Source organism: Thermobia domestica, chromosome 7, assembly GCF_964235325.1.
Source record: "Thermobia domestica chromosome 7, izTheDome1.hap1.1, whole genome shotgun sequence".
NCBI classification, from domain to species: domain Eukaryota; kingdom Metazoa; phylum Arthropoda; class Insecta; order Zygentoma; family Lepismatidae; genus Thermobia; species Thermobia domestica.
In genome coordinates this window covers 52,879,961-52,897,889 of record NC_137460.1, presented here as the reverse complement: position 1 = coordinate 52,897,889, position 17,929 = coordinate 52,879,961, and the positions used below count along the sequence as shown (strand labels likewise).

Here is a 17,929-nt window from a genome sequence, read left to right as displayed (position 1 = left end):
TACGAAAATGAAAAGAAAAATGCTGAATTGGTTCGAGTTTAAGTGTAGTCGACAGAAAAATATGTGTTATGCAGTGTTGATACTTTAGATTCTTGCATTTTAAATTTGACCTTTCACTTATGTAGCTATTGCTTCAATTTTGTTCATCCGAGTATCGTGGTTAATATGTCATTCGCTTCAGAATAAACGAAGCTTGCAAATGGTACTATGCGCATGTGTACATAATGTATAAGAGGAGGGAAATTTAAGGAAAATTTGGGAATTTCCCGTCCAAAAATCCCTTTTTAGAAATGTAGCACCCCAGCTAAAGGTACTCAAATACAGCATACCTTTAAAACTATTGTAGTTTATACGTAATACATGTGCCAAGTTTCATTGTAATATCTATAATAGTTGTGAGTGGAAAATATTTTTCAGATCTGCTTGACAATACCAAATTTCATATAGGGAAAAGTGAGATATAAAATAAAAAGAATCCAAACAGTGCTTTTTTTTTATTTATTTTATTTTATTTTTTTTTTTAATATCATGGCTTATATGTCATTCTCTTCAGAATAAAACAGGTTTTCCAATGGTACCATGAGAATGTGTGTGTGTGTGTGTGTGTGATGTACGAAAAAAGGGAAAATTGGGTAAAATTGGAACTTTTCCATCCAAAAATCTTTTTTCCCAAATGTAGTGCGCCCTGGTGCGACCCAGCTACAGGTACCAAAATACAATATACCTTGAAGATACTGTGGTTTACATGCAATGCGTGTACCAAGTTTAATTGCAATATCTACAATAATTATGAGGGAAAAGTATTTCTCAATCATTTTTGATAATACAAAATTTTATATATGGAAAAGTGAGATATAAAATAAAAATATATAATGTGATGTGCTTACGTAAAGAGAGGAAAATGCGTTTTGTTATAACGTTAGACCCTCTACATATGAGACAAAAAATCACTTGACATAAAGGCTATAGGGTATGATAATTGTGTGAGCTCAGCACAGCGTTTGTTCCAAAGAATATAAAAGCGTCAATAAGAAATTAAAAACTATATAAAATGAAAGTAATAAGTTACGTGGATATTACTGATGGCGCCTCTTTGCCTGTTCTCTTGTATTGTGGTTGTGGAACATCTCTAGCGATTGTCCAGTTGACAAGTGCAGACTTGCTCCAGTGGCCCTGGTATCGTTTCTCCATCATAGATATAACTTGGTAGAAATGTTTCCCATGTTCATCAATGACTGCTTCGCAATTTTCTGGGAAGAAATCTATATGGGAGTGCAACATTCACTTTTAGTGACACATTACACCCCATTGCTTGGTAGAAGATATTAGGTGTTCTACTACTTCCTTATAGTTCTGAGACCGCTCGTTTCCCAAAACATTTGTCACCACTTCGGAAAGAATCCCATACAATCCCACCAATTCTAACAGTGCATCAAATTCAGGATCATTGAGGAGTTAGCGAATTTGAGGACCAATAAGGATTTAGTTTCAGTAATTTGTGGAAGTTTACGCAGAATATATTTGAAGAATAATTTTGATGCGTTTATGAATAGCCGCCATTCATCGGGATTATCTTTTATATTAAGTTTACTCATAAGACCAGTTACATTGTTACAACATACTACGTCACTTTCCACTGAAAAACTGTTCCAGGGGATTCTGACGCGTTCAAAACAGGTCATTTTTAGATCTTCAGAATAAGCTCCACACTTCTTGAGTCTGGATGCCAGTAGTTCTGCGCCACTTTCTGACAACCCGTCAGGTAATTTAATTCAGGTTGATCATCATATGGCGAGTAGATAATTATATCTTGGGTTTGTCAAGTCAGGATCGGTGGAGACTATGAATCTGCAACAGAATTTAGCAACCTGGGTCGACTTTGTTCGCCTTTTGCTCTTCATCGGATGAAATACTGGAGTAAGGTACGGGAGCATGTTGAACCTTTAGTTCTTCAGAATGTGGCACAGTGACGAACATCTCAAGGGATATTTGGATAATATTTTTTTTTTTTTTTTTAACCTTTAATTGGAGGAGCTATTCAAAAATAGCAGTTTAAAGCGCTGATGTGATATGTCGGCTCTCTATATATCATTGGAGCTGCAAATGGCATGCATGGCCTTTTTCCATATTGCTAGTCCCGTAAGTTTGTAGAACAAGTATGACAGGAAATATGTGATGCCCACTTCTTATCCATATATCCCACTTTACAGCCAAAGTACAAGTAATAGACTTTCTTTATGATAGGCGTGAAATTCCACTTTTCGTTTCACTTCGTTAGAAACAACAATTTGCTCTGTACTGTAAACACATTTACGCGACATGTTTTTGCTCAGTACAGTCGTAGAACTATAAATAATAATAAGAAATAACAGCATATACTCACACACATATACTCGTATATTCATTATTATTATTATTATTATTATTATTATTATTATTATTATTATTATTATTATTATTATTATTATTATTATTATTATTATTATTATTTAATAAAACTAAAGATTGATGGTGTAGGATAACCACATCACCTGTTACAATGGAACTGATACTGAAGCATACCTCATCAAGCATCTTATTATCAACGACTCTACATAGTATGGTTTATGAGATATACCCCAAAATTATGATCGATGTGTAGACTTCAGTTTTTGTTTAATTAGAATATTATCCAAAGACAAGACACATATCAATCGATAGACGGTATCGAGCTGAACAAAATTAGATGTTTGAAGGGAAATTCTCATACGTAGTTATCGAAGAAAATTATTTTTTATGGCCTTAAAAAAATATGTCGTTCGTTGCCAACAATAATTGATACTGTTCATTGTGCTCGAATTGATTGTTTAATTATTTAATTACTTACTGTATATGTAAAGAAAGATTTCACTGTTCTAGATTGTATTTGTTGTTCTTTTGCAACGATAACATATATTTTCTTTTTTTTTTTTTTAAATCATTTTATTCAGGACAAAAGTTCTATTCAAATATGGACTAGTTAATCATTAGAAGAACAAGATAATTAATATCGAATGTAATAAAAATGTTGATTTGTAATGATCATTTTGCTATTGCCATGAAAACAGGTTTGTTTATTCGTTGTTAAAAACAATTGATCTGGTTACTAAGTAGATAGTGCTGATTACCAGGTACATGTTGATTATCAAGGTATAATAAGCCTCGACATCGTGTTATACAGACGTATATCATAATTGCTGTAAAGCAAATAAGAAATATTACAAAATATAGAATGTTTCGAGTGATTTAACTGTTGTATAATTCTACAATAGTATTAACAGGGTTGGCTGGTTTAAACCTAGGGGGTTTAAACTAGTAGTGGGCACAAAAAACGGTTTTTCGTTTTTTGGAAAACCGAAATCGGTTTTTAAGAATTAAAAAAAACTGGTTTTCACCGGATCCGGTTTCGGTTTTCTTCAAAATCGCTTTCGTTTTTATCAAGATTCGTTCTATTTCTGACCAGAATAGTGTTTCGTTGTTCTCCAGAAACCGATTCCGTTTCCACAAAAATAGCTTTATGTGTTTGTGAAAACCGAACTGGTTTTGAAGAAAACCGAACCGGTTTTGGAAGAAAACGAAATGTCGGTTTTTTAGAAACCGGTTTCCGGTTTTTATAATAATCGGTTTTCCCCATCTTTAGTTTAAACCAGCTGTTTTTTTTTTAAACTGGTTTAAATAAAAAAAAGAACGAAAAATGCTTTAAGTCATGTAAACTTCATGATGACGTTTCCACATATCAAACCATCTGCAGTAGTTTTATCTCCTTTTCACCTTTTAATCAAGGCGTCCCATGTTCAATTCTCGGTCGAACCACAACCCTTCTTTCAAGTGTAAACCAAGTAGCGGTTCGGATGTCACTTTAAGCGAAAGTATTCTTCTTGATAACTTCGGTATTACATAAAGATGTTAAGCCTAAACATACGAAACGAAACCAAATTTAGATTTTTGCTTACCTGGATGCCTGTTGTTTTATAAAGAAGCAAAGGTTGCGTAAATATATTGATAGACATTAGCAAAATTTATCGACTGCCTACGTAGCTTCCAACGTCAGCTTAGATTGGACTTTGTTTTAATTTTATTGAAAGATATTTACTTACTAAATTAGTAATTTAATACCCAGTTTTAGCGTACTGATTATGATACGTTGACTTTAAAATTGTACATGCAAAGCAATAACGGGATTTGCTTTGCATTTAAGTAATAATAGGATTTTCTCAATGGCTAAGGCGGGAGTTTCTCAATTAATATGTAATTCTGTATAATGGTTTCACTTGTGCAAATGTTTATCTTTTTGTCCTTTTGAAATGATTCTTGACAATTATATTAACAGGTATGTAAAGATCAGTACAACATATTTTTATCAGGAGTCCTTCGTGAGTGAGTCGGCAGACTCATCGCATTTGTGGCCAATTAGTTCCCGTTCCGAGTCCAAATGGAAGAAAATTTCACTCGGATGTAAGCCGGGAAGCGGTTTGGATTTCGCTTTAAGCTTATGTGACTCCTTCCAGCATAACTCTGTCGTTGCATAATAACACCAAGGCGAAACAAACTTATTTCTGTCCATACGTGATATAAATACATAGAGCAAATTATTTAAACCAATAAAACCTGGTTTAAATCATAAAACCAGCTTTAAAACATTTTTTTAAAAAAGTTTTTTGTCAACCCTGAGTATTAATAATTAGCATCACCTAATTATATATGTAGTTTAATCAAAGTGTGGGCAGGCGTGTCTTCTAATGGCCGATACCTTCCCAAATCCTTTCCATTGTTATTGTTGTTGTTAGATATCCAGTATAAAATGGCCTATGAGCTGTATCTGGTGATTGTTAAATAAATAATGGTGATACATATACTTCTAACTTAGACACATAACTATCAGTGACGCAATATCCTTGTAATAACTTCCTTAACTAAGAGCTAGTTTTCTTATAATACGAAAAATTCTATGTACAGAGCGAATTGGTATACTAGTTTTAGGATATGCACTTAAAATTGTGAAATATACATTGAAGGAAACAAATAAGCTAACCAAATAAATAACGAAATCCACATCTATTTCAGAGCTTTAAATATGCTGCACATCTGATTTCTGCAATATATTTTATTTCTGCACATTTGATCGTTAACCATTGCAGTAAATTACAATGTGTTTCTCAATATTTTCTGGAAGAAAATATGTTTTTATAACTGGAAAACAATCTTTCAGTGTCACAAATTGTAGCTGGACAGAATTTTAGTAATGCTTTTTCATCAGCAGAGTGTTATTCAAAAACTAGAGCTGATAACACCACTTAGTACTCCATTTACATTCTGCAAGAATTTCAGTCCTGCGTTTCTTGCCTCTTTTTCAAAAGTTTTTCCAACTTGCGCAGGTGGGATTTGTTTTACAACATTAGCAAAGATGTCCAGTGGTGACGAAAGCCGCAAACCTTGTTCTTCTAAACGAGTGATCTCTTGGGTAGTGACCGAAAGTGAGCACGAATAATGACTAGATCGGACTGAATATTGGCAGCGGTGCATACATTTCTCGCTTCTTGTATGCATCTAGCTTCTTGCGGGTTGAAACACAGTCTAATACTCGTTCGACATTTTGTAAATGTTGTCTGTAATACAGTACTGCTTCGTCCATGTTCCCCATCGCGCTAGTATTGGTTCTGGAGGTAATGGTATCCCAGACAATATTTCTCTAAATGAAACCACTCTGGAAGCTGCTTTTACAAACTTTTTTTTTTTAACTTAAAAAAAGTTGGTTAACATTTGGGTATTGACCTCGTATTTCTTCTGCAATTTCATGAATTCCATGAGCAATACCGGTACGTGTTACCTGATTCAGCTTAAGATAAATAACTTTTAATACACTCCAGCTTCGAGCATGTAAGGAGCTGAATCTGTTAGTAATATCAGAAATTTGTTCTTTTTCTCACCATCTGGCCACAGGATACGCAGACCATCACGAACTACTCTGGCAATATTTATTTTATTTTATTTATTTATTTTTTCAATTCTCTGCTCAAAATCAAGTGAGATGATCGTGGCTCTTCTGGGTCTAGTTGCGATGCGTCTACCACAGGAATCAATAGTTTCGCCTACTGCCATCCAGATTGGAGAAGTGCCTATATAGCTCTGATGTCCTGTAGAGCCTCAGAATGAAGTTCGCCAACATAATTTTTTCTTAATGTTGATTCATCGATTTTCTTTAAAAAAAAAAGTTTCAATATTTTGGAAGAACTGCTCGAAGTTCTGGATTTTTGACTTTTTAAAAGGTATAATTTCTGTAATAAATGCTTTGCGTATATCTTTTAAAATGGTTCCTGATGTCCTTCACTTTTATTTCTACTAAATGCTTTCTTTGTTGTTTTGCTGCTTAGATGTAGCACTGTATTGGTTCTTTATATGTGGATCTGTCTTAATGTGTTGCACAACTTGAAACTTTTTTCTCACAGTGTATTTCTGTGCTACATACTTCGCAGAACACAGTCTCTCCATCCGTGGACATTCTTGAATATTCTTTAGTCTATTGTCTAAGACTGGAACCAGGGTGGAAAAAATCATGATTTTTTTTAAAAAAAATCATTTTTGTTGATTTTTTTGATTTAAATCGATTTTTTTGATTTAAATCAAATCTTTCTCCTCGTAAATTACAAGTCGCGAACTGAAGAAAAAGCATTAGGAATTAGTATTAAATGCTAATTATGCCATTTAAGTGAAAGTATTAAGATTAAATTTTGAATTAATCCCCAATTGTTAACCTCTGTTAATTCCAATCGTTGTTTCTTAACCCTTTTAAATTATGGCTTTTTTAAAAAGAAAAATTATAGACTTTCAGTCAAGCAGCTACATCATCCCTATTTATCCTGGGATCATGGTTCATACCTCATTCTCTTCAGAATGGAACAGCTTTTGAAACGGCAACATTCATATTTCCCTATCATGCCCCTGAAGCGGGAAATTTTGAGAGAAAATGTTTTTTTTTTCTGACTTTCTTTTTGTTTTCAAATTTTGATCCCCTCTGGACTCCCTTGTGTTAACGCACATACCTCAAAATGAACTGGGAAATACTAAGGGTGTACTAAATGTGTGTGTAAAATTTTAAGCTATCTTGAATAGTAAGGGCGGGGAAAATATTTAACAATGAGCTAAGAACATCCCCACAATGCCCCAGATAACATGCATGTAATATAGGAATTTTCTCAGACATCTCTATTTATCCTAGGGTCGTGATTTGTATATTATTCTCTTCAGAATAAAGAAGATTTTCAATCGTATCATTCAAATGTCTCCATCGTGTATCTGGGGCGGAAAAATCAAGAAAAAAGAGATTTTCTGTTAAAAAAATATCCTTTTTTACTTTTTACCCTTCTGGACCAACCCCCTGTTTTAAGGTAGAGATCTGAAAGACTGAAAAACACTAAGGGGTGCATTGAATAAATTTGCAAAATTTCAATCTTCTAGGTGCAAAAGTAAGCCCTCGAAAAATATCCCCCAAATCCCCAGATTCCCTTATAGAACAGGATCTCAGGCAACAGTTTCCTGAAACATCCCTATTTATCCTAGGATCATGGTTTGTACGTCATTCTCTTCAGAATAGAACAGCGTTTCAAACTGTACCATTCATATGTCTCCATCTGAATCGCGGATTTTTTTTTTTTTTTTTAACATTTTCCCTCTGGACCTCCCTGTTTTCATGCAGAGATCTGAAAACATTTGAAAAATACTAAGGGGTGCACTGAACGAGTGTGCAAAATTTCAGTCTTTTGAATGCAAAATGTAAGCCTGCCGAAAAATAATAATAATAGGCATAAAAAATATCTTTTTAAATTTATGATGTCATCACACACTATGTCTCGACGCAGAAAGGCGTGAAAGCATATGTAACATATTCTACAGTGCCTTCAGTCTTGAAAAAAAAACGAAGTAAAAAGGTTCATTGGTACTTTTTTAATCGAGTAATGAAGATTCGATTTTTAATAGGGTAAAAATAGGTAATATAATTTAAAAGGTTAAGCATTAAGGAAAAAGTATAGCAACATTTATCAAAATGTCACTTTTTTTTCACAAAAGTTACTGATATTTGGTAGAGGCATATTTTTTAAAAAATGGAACTAGCTTGAGGCACGAAATACATAAATTTCACCTAAAGTTTTAAATCTTGAAAAAAAATCGGAGAGGGGATAGAACCCCTCTATATACGCCCTATTATCTGGGAACAAACAAGTAGTCGCGCACGCGAAAGAATTTTCGTCTCAAATGTCGATGGTGATTTTCCCGTTGGAATAGTTAACAATTTAAAAACCCAAACCCATTGTTACGAAGAAAAAGCAGTATTGCTCCGTTTCCCGTTTAAAACGGGATTTTCCCTAATCATCCTGTGCATGACACTTGTTTTCATACTATGCTGTACATACTGTACATTTGAGTCTCATTGTATTATAATTATTAACTTCCGTAACCGAAATAATACAACAGAAACGGGATTTTACTTATTTTCACTTTAAATTATTTTATTTCGGAATTTGATTTAAATCAGCAATTTTTATTTAAAAAAATCAAGTGATTTAAATCGTGATTTAAATCAGACTGATTTAAATCAATCCACCCTGACTGGAACCCCTCGAACATTTCTCTTTCAGCATTCTTATTTAGCAACACTTCTACACAAGGTTTCAAAAACTGTGAAGATATGATCGATGAGATTTAACTATTTCTGCAAGTGCAGTGATTCATTCACCCACAGGGAGAGAAACATAGGAGAAAAGATCTTCTCTTTTTCCTTGTTTCTCGTCCTTAGAAACTCCTTATTGATGTGTAAACCAATAAGAAGTTTTTTCTAACATTTCTTGCGTTTTCTAACCACTGCCAGAAGACTAAAAGTTACGTCTTAAAATCTCCAGTTAAGTAACCATACATTAGTCCTCATTCTCAAAAATGCAATAACGTCTTAAATATGCACTAGCCAATAAAATATGCAATTATATGCAAAATAAAACTTCGCGTTTAGACTTCTAGACACATGAAACAAACATGAACCATGTAAGCATATCGATATCGTATCAGAAAAAAAATGCAAATATGCAGAAATCCGCAGAAATCTGCTTGCAAACGTTGTATTACAGGGAGTTTGTTAATGAGATTTTTAGTCATAGATATAGTCGTAGATATTCATGTATCGTCATGGAATAATGTGATTTTTTTTTCAGCATAAACGTCGTGCTCGCCAAATGCAGCTCTGGCATGCTTTGTAACGCAGCCGCTAGGATTGAGAATGTTGTAAGAAAACATCATTAGAAGCTTTTCATACTTAATAGCTATTGAAGGAAAATGGAAAGTGAGGAAACAGCAGTTGATTATTCGATGAAAAGTGAAGATAATTCTGTGCCTGAGGAGGAGTGCGAACCATGGCCAACATCTTACGTAAAGGTAGAGTTAGAGTCAGATGATGAACCGTTAAACGAGAATTGTATAGGAGATAGCAATGATGACGCTACAGAATTCTCAGCTGTACTTTCCCCTAAAGTTGAAGTAAAAAACGAAACCAACTTTTCAAATCCAGATGAATCCAATACTAGTAGTGAATCGCATTGTGAGAAGAACACTCCAAGTGATAATGCTGAAAACAGTCATTCAGTACTGGATACTAAATGTTCAGAAAGGAAGAGTTCCACGCAGGATGTTACATCTATAGACTCTGAGAATCACGATGGTGGAACAAGTGACAGGTTAGTACAAGGATATAAAGTAACAAATGCAAACTAATATAAAATATTGTTTTTCCTAGGAATTATTAGTAATTGCATAATCACTATATAAAAGAAGTCCTGACTGACTGACGCTTTATCTGTCTTAAGCTGTTTGCCCTAATCTTTGATCACCTACACGAAATGTCTTGAAATAAAAACTAGAAAGTTACGTAAACGCTGTACAGACTACTGGTGGCTCAGTAGTCAAGAGCTTACTTGTCCGTGGAACTGGTTCGATCCCAGCTCGCAATAAGTAGGCTTTGGTAGATAAATACCATGTGCGTTTATTTTTGGTGGTTCTTCCGTTTTTTCCACTTTCTTCATGCCACCATTTCCTTAATTATCATTATCACCGTGCCTCTAGGCCTCGGTACATAATAGTGGGACATTAACTAAAGAAAATACATTACCCTGACATAAGTAAATAAGTCCTCACAGATTCGTCCGCATGCCATACTATCCTTTATTGTACTGCATGGTACAGTACCACCCACACCATATTCATCGGACGCTCGCGTTCGTCATTACATATATATATATATATATATATATTGACAACCTAGCCACTCAGTGCCTATTTGGGGATGCAAAAATGAGTGCTACTAGGCGCCTTCCACTCACCATCTAGAATGAGTGGGTAAATTATAACTTAACTTGCAAGAGGTTTTCATATGGGGATTAAACAAATAAATATACGTCCACTTCATTTAACATAAAACACTGTATTTCTGTAATCTGATGAATGAACTGTGAGATTTCTGAATATTTGCTATAACGGATATTCGGAGTCATTTGCCAGTAAGGTATAGTACGATCAAGTATTGAGCTTTGAATTCTGACTCGGAATCACACATACCTGGATAAATCTGTTGCTGTCCCACGGCGTTCTGGTGTTGAACTCTGCTCCTTAAGCTGACACTCCTTGTTGTTGGACGATGAAAGTGTGCATTGAGGAATGGGCCTCTCAATGTAAATCTCCCTCGAAGTTCTGCGTCGTTAACATATGTTGAAGTACAACGTACTGTTTTCTCCTATCATCTGGTGGATAATTAAATGGAACTTGGTTCTCCAGACTCGAACCCAAGTAACGTCAAAGTCAATGAACAATCTTGGAACTCTCAGAACTAATCATCAAGAACTCAGTAACTGATCCTCTCGAACTCTCTAGGAAATCTCAGGAACTCCCCTCGAACTCATCCCAAAACCTTCTCGTCCTGTGGTTTTGTTTGGCTGGGTCCAACTACCATCGTCTGCTTTTTCCGTCTGCTGTGGCACGTGCGACACCGTTTTCACATGGAGAGACAAATTCCTTCCATGTGTCAAAACTCAAAACTGCAACCCTCGACACGTTCTGACTTCCCGATTCTAAGCAATCCTCCGTACATCCGTAATCTCATGAAATTCATAAAATCCCACAAATTCACGTTTTGTACAATTTCTAGAATCTGGCTAATGTGAGGAAAGACACATTGTCAACATTTCCTTCCTACATTGCCAGACACGTTACGATGACATTCTTATACACAACTGTTTACAATGAATTGCTGACACAACTATTAGCGAGATTGTGCAGCTTGCATTAACTTTACATATTCAACATTAAATTCCCATAACCTTACTTAACGATTTCGAGACATAAACATAACAATAAATCTAAAATATACAAATTATTATTCTCGAAAATCGAGTTCTTCCACATGTCCCCCCTTAAAAACTTGGTTGCTCCGCAAACCAAATTCGACATCGTAAGAGGGCGATTTTCTATAAACACCCTGTACATAATATATACTGACACCATATTAAGGATAAATATCAACTTGAAATGAAATAAGATATGTATTATTATTCAACATAATTATATAAATATTAATTAATCTTCCTTCACCTAACATTTATTTAAAATATATATTCGAATTGTAATCTTTGTATTACTTTCTAACATTATAAAATACGACATTTCAAAATGTAATGTCGCAAAGTATATCCTCGCGACATCTAGCGAGTTTTTTACTAAACTACTTGCACATCACATTTTGTCAAGAGTGATCATACATACATTTGCAAGTACTCTTGAGTTATCTCCTCTTAGCGACAACGCTTTTACAGTATCAAATAACCAAAAACTTCCATTACTCTGAATGTCCATACTTGCCAACCAATGAAGTTATTGGCCGTATCAGTAATGTTTTAACTTCGTCTCTTTCCACCTCTCTGTGGATGGAACTGTAAAAATCAAAACTTGTAACATAGTTATTTAGAACATATGTAATTAACATATTCACATTTGCACTATAAAACTTGAAAATATTAATGTTTTATTTTCATGAAAAATTTTATTCACTGATATTTAATCTGAACAGAAAGAAAATCCTGCAGCAGGGCATTGGAAATCCTGACACTTCATGCTACCTAGTAACTGCAAGCTCAACAGTTTTTCAATCAAGCTTTGTCAAGGTTAATTCAACTTCCTGCCTTCTATTCACGCGTCACCGTTGACTGGATAACATCAAGTTCCAATATTGCGTCGCAATTATTACACTATTAGTTTTAAAACACTTTATTTTACAAAACCACTATGTCACACGATGTACGTAAATGTTTTATCTACGTCGAATGTTTATTGGAATTCACTAAAATGTTCCAATGCGTGACCTCTATTCGTGGGATTGCGTGCGGGATCTCTTGCACTACAGTAGTGTTACCGACATTCAAAATTCATACTAGTACTCGACCATTACTCTACCAATCTGGCATATCCGTTCATGATTAAAATATTCAAAAATGTGATATATTAAAAATTAAAATATTATAAAGTGATTAAATATTTACAAGTGAAAAGTTTATTGATTAATATGTGATCTTTACTCTAATGGATATACAAACTTTATGTGGACATTACACAGGATTACACAATGGACTATTTACTGGATTAACTATATGGGTAAGTACAAAATTTACACGCGAATATATATATTTATTTATTTAAATACTATAACTATTTACTTGTCCTTAACCTATAATTATTATTAACCTAACACTTGTTAACTTCATACAAAAATTGATTGCGATTAAGAAAATGATGGATTTTCCATTTCCTAAAAATCCTGAAGGCTTTGGTCGTTAAATACGGCAGCCTGACTTGCCGTACCATCTCAATCAACAATTGGCTACAGTTAGCATATTTATAACTATCTATACATGGTTTTACAAAATCTGACGGGTTTTCAAACATTTAAAAATTTAATTCTTCTCCATACCTAAATTTAATAAAATTAACGTGACGTGATTCTCTCTCTTTTTTTTTCAATATCAAAGACGTGACTATTATTCTTAGATTATAACCATAGACTATTATATTTAATTATTTATTTATTTACTTATTTACCTACTTTCATTGTTTAGGATGGCCATTCCGCAACAATTACACTAGGTTAACTTCATCTTATTATTATTATTATTATTATTAATCTTCTTAACTTATTATTCTATACTTATCTCTATATTAAATTATTAAATTATTACATTATTACATTATTTTAACACTTGCCGACAGGGCCTATAGCGTGTGAGAAGGACTACTATCGAAGAAAGTCTAAAACTACTTCTTATTTCCAACTCCAAAAGTTGTATATCTGTTCAGGGCTTCTCGTCTGCAGGAAAAATCCTCTGCATGTCCCCGATAATATTTCTCCATTTTCTCTTTTCTTGCGCTTTATTCATATATTCTATATCTATATAACTATTTCTTATATTCTCATGGAGTACTCCTAGCGCTCATATATGCATACATAATTATCTATATATCTACTCGTCGATGCATGCTTAAATCTATAAATTCAATATTTACTTCTCTCTTCTTACTCTTATTTATTTAATTAACATTATTTACTATTAATTATTATTTCTATCTTCTTCTCTCTCTCCACATTTTATTATTAATTATAGTCTATGTTATAGATCTACTGATGGTTATTTCTTTTACGTCTTACGTCTATAATTACTTACATTCTAAATTTATCTTCCACTAAAATTTCCTTCTTCTCAATACTCACATTCCTAAATCCAACTCTCTTTTCCTCTTTCTTCCTGACTAATACAACTGAATCGATTAATCTAGACTATTTTTACTTTTATACTAGAAGAATATAACTATATTCTATTTCTACTATTAGATGCTCTACTAACATCTCTCTCTCTCTCTTCTGACTATCCTAGAATTCCCTAGAATATCAAATGATTTATTAACTAATTATTTCTACCTTAATTTTAAACTTACGCTAAGGGATTAGCTAAAAATGAAGGATATCTCCACCAAAAAAAAATTTGCACGGCTTTCACGTGATGTACGAGTCAACTCCTGTGTCTCTTTTCAACAATCACGGAAGACTTATGTTGCATTATAAATAAAATATTCTCATCGAAGTGTGGTAAGCACCCACTTTAACTCGAAGAGAATGGGATTTCCTTCCTGATTAGAGTTTCCCCTAATGAAAGGTTTGGCCTAATTAACAGGGTTTCTTAATTTTAAACTTACGTCTAGACTAACTCTATTTCAATTGCATCATTCATTTTTTTTTTTTTTTTTTTTTTTTTCATTCTTGCCTTCTCTTACATCTACAATCCTAATGCAAAACTAATCACATAAAATCATTCATGTTTCATTTCCTTTTGTTTTGCTTTTCTTCTCCATAGTCTTTTCCTATTTCTTATTCTATGTCACTATTTAAATTATATTAAAACTATATGCCATAAAGACATACTACAATAAAACCAATTGATAGTCAGATCTTCTTCCAATAATAATAATACTATAACTACCCATATATTTACGTCCTATATTACTAACACAAAATATCGTATAATCAAATTACTATCGTTACTAAATACTAAATCATAAATAATTTACTAATAATATATCCTTATCCTATACATATATCTAACCAATAATAATACATATACTAACCAATAATAATACTAATATCTATACAAAAACTCTTCCACTTTCTTGACCATCTCTAGGCTAATAACCAAGGTGTTCGTTGTTTAAAGAACAACGCAAAAGCTACTAAATCAAGCAACGATTTATCGCTTGCCACTATGATCTTTGCTTTTTCCTCGTATAACGCTATAGTACTAACAAACTCTGAAATTTTTACTGCCTGAGTGCAGTCAAATCTATTTTTAAAACCATCAAGCCATGTATTCACTAGCTCTTGACTAGCACCGCTAGTAAATAACGCACATACTTTGTATTTTAATTGCTCATCTTTGATTGCGAAAAATATAGCGTTGCGTATTAATGTATTTGTCTCTGAAATACCAGTAATTACGGACAAGAAATGTCTCCTGAATCCCAATTCTACTAACTCATCAACGCTGAAATTCTTCTCTGAGAATTCAATCATATAATAGTTTTTGTATCTGCGACCCAGAACGTTCTCTCTAAACGTCTGTTCTTTCGTTACGTTATATGTCGGAAAATATTCCGCAAAGTATCTTAAAACTCCTAAATCTAATGAATAGTACCTAGATTTACTAAACATCGTCGCAGGTTTTCCATTGTCTTTAAGAACAGGATAGTGCACCCTATGATTGTTCTTTAGGGACAACATTGTAATAACTATTTACTATTTACTACTAATTGAATAATCAATAGTCTAATCCTATGATTAATGTGAGTTATATTTAATGTATTGTACAACAACTGTTTCGTCTCTGTTATTCTGCCTGCTTCAACACGGAGCAAATTTTCCGTGCGGCTCTCAACGTAACCTTGTACCTTCGTGTCAACTCGGCTACACTCGTGCCTAATCGCTTGAGCGACTCTCGTCCTCCGTTCAACACAACCTGCCTGATACATGCATCTGTTCTGTGTGTCCAGAACATAAATACAACGAAATTATTTCACTTTCTTTTCTCTTAATATTATTGTTGTAAACTGGTAATATTATTACTGTATTTGTTACTTTTATTAACCTTAATATTATAACACAAACTATCACTTAATTACTATGTTTAATGAACGTAATTCGTTGTTTAATATAACTGATACACATTTCTTTTGTTCAATCGAGAATCGAACTCAGTCGTCGCACTTGTTTTACAATTAAGCTGAATCAAAGCGAGGGTGGGATGGGTGGGTTTCATTAACAATTATATACGTTACTAATTTTAACATTATTCACCATAAATGGGCGGATCGGGAGGGATTTTAAATTTACTAAACGCACATAATTCACCATGGGTGGGAAGGGAGGGATTTAACTTTACTTTTGTTTAAATTTACCAATGCTTAACCTTATATTCTGAGAAAGACCCAGATCATCTCCGCCATGACAACCTAGCCACTCAGTGCCTATTTGGGGATGCAAAAATGAGTGCTACTAGGCGCCTTCCACTCACCATCTAGAATGAGTGGGTAAATTATAACTTAACTTGCAAGAGGTTTTCATATGGGGATTAAACAAATAAATATACGTCCACTTCATTTAACATAAAACACTGTATTTCTGTAATCTGATGAATGAACTGTGAGATTTCTGAATATTTGCTATAACGGATATTCGGAGTCATTTGCCAGTAAGGTATAGTACGATCAAGTATTGAGCTTTGAATTCTGACTCGGAATCACACATACCTGGATAAATCTGTTGCTGTCCCACGGCGTTCTGGTGTTGAACTCTGCTCCTTAAGCTGACACTCCTTGTTGTTGGACGATGAAAGTGTGCATTGAGGAATGGGCCTCTCAATGTAAATCTCCCTCGAAGTTCTGCGTCGTTAACATATGTTGAAGTACAACGTACTGTTTTCTCCTATCATCTGGTGGATAATTAAATGGAACTTGGTTCTCCAGACTCGAACCCAAGTAACGTCAAAGTCAATGAACAATCTTGGAACTCTCAGAACTAATCATCAAGAACTCAGTAACTGATCCTCTCGAACTCTCTAGGAAATCTCAGGAACTCCCCTCGAACTCATCCCAAAACCTTCTCGTCCTGTGGTTTTGTTTGGCTGGGTCCAACTACCATCGTCTGCTTTTTCCGTCTGCTGTGGCACGTGCGACACCGTTTTCACATGGAGAGACAAATTCCTTCCATGTGTCAAAACTCAAAACTGCAACCCTCGACACGTTCTGACTTCCCGATTCTAAGCAATCCTCCGTACATCCGTAATCTCATGAAATTCATAAACTCCCACAAATTCACGTTTTGTACAATTTCTAGAATCTGGCTAATGTGAGGAAAGACACATTGTCAACATTTCCTTCCTACATTGCCAGACACGTTACGATGACATTCTTATACACAACTGTTTACAATGAATTGCTGACACAACTATTAGCGAGATTGTGCAGCTTGCATTAACTTTACATATTCAACATTAAATTCCCATAACCTTACTTAACGATTTCGAGACATAAACATAACAATAAATCTAAAATATACAAATTATTATTCTCGAAAATCGAGTTCTTCCACAATATATATATATATATATATATATATATATATATATATATATATATATATATATATATATATATATATATATATATATATATACAGGATGCAAGAATCTAAAAATATAACTTTCAGAATTAGAGGTATACATATTTTACCGAAATACAGTTTGTTACACAGAGGAAATTAGAAATTTTGTGTTTGACATAAATGACCTCATCGCCAGACCTCCAACTGGACACTAATCACATCCAGACATACTTGCAATCTTCTTCTGAAACTGAGAATTGCGTTCGGATGGTGCTTAAGTTGGAATTTTGCGAATCACATCACTAATTTACCTTGTGTTTGATGCCATCTAAGTCTGTCTGTTTCTATGCCTTTATCTGCATCTTGACGCTCTCCCGTAGTCAGTAGTCACATGGCATAAGATCTGAGGATCTTGTGAGCCAAGCTGTAGATTCCTTCTGGTTGATGTCCCCAAAGTGATCACCAATGACGTCCGGAACTACAGGGGCAGAGCGTGTGTGGTAGGGGATGGGTAACGGGGTACCATTGTATTGAAGCAAACATCATTAATGATGCCTAGATTCTGAAGCTCGAAAGAATAAATGTTTGCAGCATGTTGGAGTAGGTGGCGCCGTCACGGTGTCCTCCGAAAAGAAGGGAATAATTACGTGGACCATTGTACAACATATTGATCTTTGAATT

At 34.1% G+C, this 17,929-nt stretch overlaps 1 protein-coding gene across 1 annotated transcript in view; it reads left to right on the top strand.

Annotated features, from left to right (window-relative positions):
- Positions 1 to 17,929, top strand: part of LOC145689186 (uncharacterized) — a 142,920-nt gene that overhangs the window by 69,660 nt on the left and 55,331 nt on the right. The window contains exons 4-5 of the mRNA XM_081763319.1: positions 7,474 to 7,481; positions 9,336 to 9,737. Of these exons, the coding sequence (XP_081619445.1) occupies positions 7,474 to 7,481; positions 9,336 to 9,737 (410 nt within the window). The remainder of the gene's footprint in view (positions 1 to 7,473; positions 7,482 to 9,335; positions 9,738 to 17,929) is intronic.